The sequence below is a fragment of the Salvelinus sp. IW2-2015 genome, linkage group LG22 (assembly GCF_002910315.2).
Source record: "Salvelinus sp. IW2-2015 linkage group LG22, ASM291031v2, whole genome shotgun sequence".
Classification (NCBI taxonomy): Eukaryota; Metazoa; Chordata; class Actinopteri; order Salmoniformes; family Salmonidae; genus Salvelinus; species Salvelinus sp. IW2-2015.
In genome coordinates, this window is record NC_036862.1 from 12,714,582 (window position 1) to 12,723,231 (window position 8,650).

General features: G+C 47.6%; 1 protein-coding gene across 1 annotated transcript in view; it reads left to right on the forward strand.

The window, feature by feature from the left end:
• Nucleotides 1-28: 28 nt before the first annotated feature.
• The window catches only part of si:ch1073-280e3.1 (complement C2), a 20,320-nt gene continuing 11,698 nt past the window's right edge, over nt 29-8,650 (forward strand). Inside the window, exons 1-9 of the mRNA XM_024014102.2 lie at nt 29-137; nt 1,277-1,525; nt 1,670-1,855; nt 3,405-3,578; nt 3,740-3,844; nt 3,986-4,119; nt 4,338-4,488; nt 4,587-4,718; nt 4,823-4,927. Of these exons, the coding sequence (XP_023869870.1) occupies nt 80-137; nt 1,277-1,525; nt 1,670-1,855; nt 3,405-3,578; nt 3,740-3,844; nt 3,986-4,119; nt 4,338-4,488; nt 4,587-4,718; nt 4,823-4,927 (1,294 nt within the window). The 5' untranslated portion in view covers nt 29-79. The remainder of the gene's footprint in view (nt 138-1,276; nt 1,526-1,669; nt 1,856-3,404; nt 3,579-3,739; nt 3,845-3,985; nt 4,120-4,337; nt 4,489-4,586; nt 4,719-4,822; nt 4,928-8,650) is intronic.

Here is an 8,650-nt window from a genome sequence, read left to right on the forward strand (position 1 = left end):
ATAACTACATAGTAGCATGTAGACATATATTTTAAGTCGGACACCAACAGAGACGGAAAGGAATAAACATATACTTGTCATGTATGCTGTCACTCTGTTGTTGTGTGCGGCCTTCTCCTTCAGCTCTGTCAAAGAGGGTGAGTACTGAGATGGTCAGGGAGATGCACGAGTCACAAGTTACTGTAACAAACAACACCATTCATGATCTCTCAGTAATGTGTTTGTATCTCAGTAAAATGTTGAATTTCAGTCAGACATATGTCTGTATGTCAGTCATGTCTGTATTTCAGTAATGTGTCTGTATTTCAGTCATATGTACATCTGTATTTCAGAAATGTGTGTGGGTCGTTCCACCAACAAGGAGCCTTTTTAGAAGTGTAACTTAAAAAACACGTTTGATTACAACTATTTTTACCATTCTGTCATAAAGAGCACATGTTCAACTTCATTAAAAAAAATRCCATCTGAAGATGTTAAATAAATAAAATGACAATAGTAAGTGCCTATTAAGTGCCAAATAAAGTTGACCGTAACAGGGTTGMCGATTTCATCATAAATCAGTCCTGAATCCCCTTGTGACACGGGGAAAGGAAGCTTGTTGTGTGCAACAGGGAGTGGCAATTGAATGCAAGTTTCCCCCCCAAAAAATGGTTCAACAATTTCGAGCCTGTCTATGGGTAACAGGGTAGACATGTTATGCTCGATCCGCTCAGTTTTCCGCCACAAAACACCAGAAAATTTCCAAAAAGAGTAGAACCAGCTCACCTGCTTTTACATGATTTGACTATTAGATGTTTAATGTTTCTTTTGAAAAAAATATTGAAAAAATGAAGGTTTCACCATATTAAAACAAGAGTTCAGTTTACGTCACAGGGTTGACCTTAAAATGAGGGACAGATGTAAATGATTCACGGAGGAACGTGTCAAAATGCTGAATTTTGGTATATTAGCAAGTCTTTATTCATATAATAAATATGACTTATTGAATTCTCCATGTGGTCTATATTAAAGGACACTTCATTTAATATAACAGGCTTTTAAAATTCAATATTGGTGCACAATTTCTACTTAAAACATCAAAGTGACTGTATTTCAGTAATATGTGCCTYTATTTCAGTAATGTGCCTGTATTTCAGTAATGTGCCTGTATTTCAGTAATTTGTGACTGGATTTCAGTTATATGTCTGTATTTCAGCTATTATGTCTGCATTTCAGGAATATGTCTGCATTTCAGGAATATGTCTGCATTTCAGTCATACATATGCCTGTATTTCAGTGTGGATGCAGGGGGAGGACTATGGGGACTATGAGGATGAACAGCCCCAGAACTGTTCCATCGCTGAGAAGATCGGAGACGGCAACGTGTCCTACTCTCAGGCAGGTACTGAGGGCAGCGTGCTGACCTATCACTGTAAGGCAGGACACTACCCGTACCCCGTCAGCCAACGGGTGTGCAGCGCCGATGGGGAGTGGTCCACCATGAGACTGGCCAATGGCAGACGAGTGTCGCGAGCCTCCTGTAAAGGTAATGTTTCGGGTGGATACAGAAGGAGGCAGGTGATGAGTTAATATCTGATAAACTACTGCTGTATTCTCCTCTGTCTCTCCATCTCACTCTCTCTCAAAATGTGTTTCTCCCTCTCTCTCGCTCTCTCTTTCTCTCTCACAGAGATCATGTGTCCAGGCCAGCTCCAATTGGACCATGGTGAGTTCTGGCCCAGGAAACAGTGGTTGAAGTCAGGGGAGAGCCAGAGTTTCTCCTGCCACAGTGGCTTCAGCCTGTCTGGGTCGGCTCAGAGGAACTGCACCTCTCTAGGAGACTGGACAGGCACCATCCCAGTGTGTGATAGCCAAGGTGAGAAGCCCTCACCCTTGTACAACATGCCAGATAAAGTAAGCTTTAGCATGTTTTTCTCCGTATAGTGCATATATTAAGTGGTAGAATGAGGATTCAAATCAGAAGTAAAACATTAAGGTAGAGGTAATATTTGGTGCAAAGAACTTGTGTGTAAAAAAATCTCAGTATTGATTAATAAATCTGTGCCAAAGAGAGTGGACTTTACCTTAGCTAAGTTCAGACAGGAAACGCCACGTATTCGTTTAACCATTTATTAGAAGATTACAATACATGTACAATAGTTTTGGCATTAGGCCCTGCTCCTTCTGGGTAGCTCACTGCCAGAGCATAAATCATGTAAGATATATTAATAACAGGCAGTGAACCATGTACGCTKTACCGATCCCCCTGACCGAAACAAAAGCAGAGCCCCAACAGGTGGAGGCTGGGGTCCGAAAGCAGAAAGCACACACGCATGGCGAGTAGTGCATGTTACAGCATGCTAGATCGAATCCCGAGCTGACATGGTAAAAATCTGTCATTCTGCCCTTGAACAAGGCAGTTAACCCACTGTTCCTAGGCCGTTATTGTAAATAAGAATTTGTTCTTAACTGACTTGACTAGTTAAATAAAGGTTAAATGAATAAAATAAAAACATTGCATGTCACCAAAAACAGAAGCGCATAGAGAATGTTTGTGCAAACCTGGTTTATTAAATAGACCGCCATATTAAGGTAGTGTGATTAATCTAATTGGTTCAATATCAGCCGAGGCTATCAGCTGATTCAATACTCAGATTTCCTGTATGAACCTGCTGGGCTTGATGTATGAATCACTATATACCCTGTGGCCGGACGTAAACGATCCTGACTCAGCACTACCGCTCTATTGACATAAACAACATCCTTTACACTGAAGACATAGGGTGCGTCCCAAATGCCACCTTATTCTCTTTATAGTGCACTACTTTTGACCAGGGCCCAGTGCACTATTTAGGGAATAGGCTGCCCTTTTGGACACTGTCATAGTCATAAAGTTGTAACTAATGTTGATATTGATATTCTATGCATTCAGGCAAATGCCCACTCTTACAGATGTCTGGTTGGTGTGAGACGGCATTTATTAGTTGAGAGCTGGCTGCACCAATTGTGTTCAAGTGCATACAGGCGTGCATAGAGCCCCACTTACTTCGGTATAATACTTAGGTATAAGAAGCTTTTTGAATCTTAGAAACACATTGACAGGCACAGAGATGAATGGCGCTTTTCATATTATGCATTATAACCCCAAAGCAGGTCAATGAGCAAAGCTTGTACGATGTCTCAGCATATGCTTTTTGCAGTACTATATAATATAATAATATATGCCATTTTATGGAAAGCAACTTACATTACAGTGAGGAAATGCATTTTAGTACACCAACAAGTGACCCCTGCGGGACTTGATCCCACAACCTTGGCATTTCTTGTTCCATGGATCAGTCAAATAAAGGCCTTTGGATCTTATTATTTAAGTTAGTCTTGATTAGTGCATGTGTCATGGCTCATACAAAATCTTCTAATTTCAGCTGATGACTGTAAGAACCCAGGTGTGCCCCCGGGTGCCCTGAGGTCCGAGGGCCGCTTCCGGAAAGGGGAGAAGGTCCAGTACCGATGCCAGATGGGTCTGGACCTGTTGGGCTCAGCCGAGAGGGTCTGTCTGGAGTCCAGGGAGTGGAGCGGCTCAGAGACACGCTGCCAGAGTCAGTGCCTTGACTGGACCAGGCTACGCTAGACTAATACATTACTGCAACATTATGGCCATACCTACATGCTACCTTTTTATATGTCATCTTCAATCCAATGTTATTTACAGAGTCAAAGTTCTGCACATGCTAATATGCTATTATCTGTCTCAAAACAGCCCAGTATGCCTTTGACTCCCCCAGTGCAGTGGCAGAGGCTATGGGAGGCTCTCTGTCTGGAGTCATGGATGTTATGTCACCTGAGTTCATAAAGAAAAACAAAGGTGATCCATTATAGTGTGTACGTGCTTGCATTTGTGAGTATGCTGTATCTCTGTACCTCTGTATCTGTGTATACTCGGTGTGTCATATGTGTGACTTTAAGCTGAGATCATTACACCCCCGATCTTGTCCCTGCGTTCTAGGAATCAGCTTTGGTAGGACCCTGCGGGTGGCTGATGGTCGTATGAACGTGTTCATCCTCATGGATACCTCAGGCAGCATCTCCGAGACCCACTTTAACCTGGCCAGGGGCGCCATTGCTGACCTCATACGCAAGGTCTTACTTTAATTTATGTCCCCACAAACATTGAGGACGCAGATTAAGCCTAGTCCTAGACTGAAAAGCACTTTCAATGGAGATTCATTTCTGTGCCTGCGAAATCAGCCCTGAGAATCCTCAGAACTTATAAACTTCTCACAGATAATAAACAACACACTATTCTATGATAAGCCGCTAAAAGATGCAAACGTCTAACTAACAGGTTTCTCTCTCAGCTTGACAGCTACGAGATTGCACTGAATTTCCAGGTGATCTCCTACGCCAGCCAGGCTAAAGATATTGTGGACATTGTGTCCAACGAGGATAAGCATGTCAGGAGCAACGTAAAAAGTGTCCTAAAGAGGCTGGCAGCGTTTGATCACCAAAGTATGTCAGCACCTCTCCCTTTCTGCACTTGATTAGCATACATTACTGATTAGCGTACAGTGCCTGGTGTAGTTTGATACAATACCTGTCACCTACAGGCCACGGGAAACAGACTGGCACCAACCTGTACGCTGCTCTGTATCGTGTGTATGAACGCATGGCCATCCTGAGAGAGAGGAACGAGACCCGATTCAGTGAGACGCAGAACGTCATCCTCATTGAAACAGATGGTACATTGTAGTACGGTTCAACCTACTCAAGGACTTTTTCAATATAATGTTCATTGTGTATGGAGAGGAGAGAGGCATCCATGTGTATTCTCTCTGCCCCGTAGGGTACTCCAACACAGGGGGTAGTCCCCTGGCTGTCCTGGCTAAGATCCGCTCCCTGCATGGGTACAGCACCTCGGCACCAGACCACACTGAAGACAAGCTGCTAGGTCAGTTACACAGGGAGCCACACTGAGACAAGCTGCTAGGTCAGTTACACAGGGAGCCACACTGAGACAAGCGGTCAGTTACACAGGGAGCACACTGAAGACAAGCTGCTAGGTCAGTTACCCAGGGAGCCACACTGAGACAAGCTGCTAGGTCAGTTACACAGGGAGCCACACTGAGACAGCGCGTCAGTTACCGGGAGCCACACTGAGACAGCTGCTAGGTCAGTTACACAGGGAGCACACTGAGACAGTGCTAGGTCAGTTACCAGGGAGCCCACTGAGACAAGCTGCTAGGTCAGTTACACAGGGAGCCAACTGAGACAAGCTGCTAGGTCAGTTACACAGGGAGCCACACTGAAGACAAGCTGCTAGCTCAGTTACACAGGGAGCCACACTGAGACAAGCTGCTAGGTCAGTTAACAGGGAGCACACTGAGACAAGCTGCTAGGTCAGTTACACAGGGAGCCACACTGAGACAAGCTGCTAGGTCAGTTACACAGGGAGCCACACTGAGACAAGCTGCTAGGTCAGTTACAGGGAGCCACACTGAGACAAGCTGCTAGGTAGTTACACAGGGAGCCACACTGAGACAAGCTGCTAGGTCAGTTACACAGGGAGCCACACTGAAAGACAAGCTGCTAGGTCAGTTACACAGGGAGCAACACTGAGACAAGCTGCTAGGTCAGTTACACAGGGAGCACACCTGAGACAAGCTGCTAGGTAGTTACACGGGGAGCCACACTGAGACAAGCTGCTAGGCTAGTTACACAGGGAGCCACACTGAAGACAAGCTGCTAGGTCAGTAACACAGGGAGCCACACTGAGACAAGCTGCTAGGTCAGTTACACAGGGAGCCACACTGAAGACAAGCGCTAGGTCAGTTACACAGGAGCCACACTGAGACAAGCTGCTAGGTCAGTTACACAGGGAGCCACACTGAGACAAGCTGCTAGGTCAGTTACACAGGGAGCCACACTGAAGACAAGCTGCTAGGTCAGTTACACAGGGAGCCACACTGAAGACAAGCTGTAGGTCAGTTACACAGGGAGCCACACTGAGACAAGCTGCTAGGTCAGTTACACAGGGAGCCACAATGAGACAAGCTGCTAGGTCAGTTACACAGGGAGCCACACTGGGACAAGCTGCTAGGTCAGTTACACAGGGAGCCACACTGAAGACAAGCTGCTAGGTCAGTTACACAGGGAGCACATGAGACAAGCTGCTAGGTCAGTTACACAGGGAGCCACTGAGACAAAGCTGCTAGGTCAGTTAGCACAGGGAGCCACACTGAAGAAACTGCTAGGTCAGTTACACAGGGAGCCACACTGAGACAAGCTGCTAGGTCAGTTACACAGGGAGCCACACTGAGACAAGCTGCTAGGTCAGTTACACAGGGCACACTGAAGACAAGCTGCTAGTCAGTACACAGGGAGCCACACTGAAGAAGCTGCTAGGTCAGTTACCAGGGAGCCACACTGAGACAAGCTGCTAGGTCAGTTACACAGGGAGCACACACTGAGACAAGCTGCTAGGTCAGTTACACAGGGAGCCACACTGAGCACAGGCTGATAGGTCAGTTACACAGGGAGCCACACTGAGACAAGTGCTAGTCAGTTACACAGGGAGCCACACTGGACAAGCTGCTAGGTCAGTTACACGGGAGCCCACTGAGACAACTGCAGGTTCAGACACACGGGAGTCACACTGAGACAAGCTGCTAGGTCAGTTACAACAGGGAGCCACACTGAGACAACTGCTAGGTCAGTTACAAGGGAGCCACACTGAGACAAGCTGCTAGGTCAGTTACACAGGGAGCCACACTGAAGACAAGCTGCTAGGTCAGTTACACAGGGAGCCACACTGAGACAGCTGCTAGGTCAGTTACACAGGGAGCCACACTGAGACAAGCTGCTAGGTCAGTTACACAGGGAGCCACACTGGAGACAAGCTGCTAGGTCAGTTACACAGGGAGCCACACTGAAGACAGCTGCTAGGTCAGTTCACAGGGAGCCCACTGAGACAAGCTGTAGGTCAGTTCACAGGGCCACACTGAGACAAGCTGCTAGGTCAGTTACACAGGGAGCCACATGAGACAAGCTGCTAGGTCAGTTACACAGGGAGCCACACTGAGAGACAAGCTGCTAGGTCAGTTACACAGGGAGCCACACTGAAGACGCTGCTAGGTCAGTTACACAGGAGCCACACTGAGCAAGCTGCTAGGTCAGTTACACAGGGAGCCACACCTGAGACAAGCTGCTAGGTCAGTTACACAGGGAGCCACACTGAGACAAGCTGCTAGGTCAGTTAACAGGGAGCCACACTGAGACAAGCTGCTAGGTCAGTTACAGGGCACACTGAGACAAGTGCTAGGTCAGTTACACAGGGAGCCACACTGAGACAAGCTGCTAGTCAGTTACACAGGGAGCCACACGGAGACAAGGCTGCTAGGTCAGTTACACAGGGAGCCACACTGAGACAAGCTTGCTAGGTCAGTTACACAGGGAGCCACACTGAGACAAGCTGCTAGTCAGTTACACAGGGAGCCACTGAACAAGCTGCTAGGTCAGTTACACAGGGAGCCACCTGAGACAAGCTGCTAGCGTCAGTTACACAGGGAGCCACACTGAGAGCACTGCTAGGTCAGTTACACAGGGAGCCACACTGAGACAAGCTGCTAGGTCAGTTACACAGGAGCCACACTGAGACAAGCTGCTAGGTCAGTTACACAGGGAGCCACACTGACGAGACAAGCTGCGCTAGGTCATTACACAGGGAGCCACACTGAGACAAGCTGCTAGGTCAGTTACACAGGGAGCCACACTGAGCAGCTGCTAGGTCAGTTACACAGGGAGCCACACTGAGACAAGCTGCTAGGTCAGTTACACAGGGAGCCACACTGAGACAAGCTGCTAGGTCAGTTACACAGGGAGCCACACTGAGACAAGCTGCTAGGTCAGTTACACAGGGAGCCACACTGAGACGCTGCAGGTAGTTACACAGGGAGCCACACTGAGACAAGTTGCTAGGTCAGTTACACAGGAGCCACACTGAGACAAGCTGCTAGGTCAGTTACACAGGGAGCCACACTGAGACAAACTACTGGTCAGTTACACAGGGAGCCACACTGAAGACAAGCTGCTAGGTCAGTTACACAGGGAGCCACACTGAGACAAGTGCTAGGTCAGTTACACAGGGAGCCACACTGAAGACACTGCTAGGTCAGTTACCAGGAGCACACTGAGACAAGCTGCTAGGTCAGTTACACAGGGCCACACTGGACAAGCTGCTAGGTCAGTTACACAGGGAGCCACACTGAGACAAGCTGCTAGGTCAGTTACACAGGGAGCCACACTGAGACAAGCTGCTAGGTCAGTTACACAGGGAGCCACACTGAGACAGCTGCTAGTCAGTTACACAGGGAGCACACTGAGACAAGCTGCTAGGTCAGTTACACAGGGAGCCACACTGGAGACAAGCTGCTAGGTCAGTTACACAGGGAGCCACACTGAGACAAGCTGCTAGGTCAGTTACACGGGAGCCACACTGAGACAAGCTGCTAGGTCAGTTACACAGGGAGCCACACTGAAACGTACAGCTCTATGATGCTTACTCAGACTCTATAAATATCTACTCAGTTCGTGTGTGTGTGTGTGTGTGTGTGTGTGTGCTGTGTGGTTGTGTGTGTGTGTGTGTTGTGTGTGTGCGTGGTGCGTTGCGTGCGTG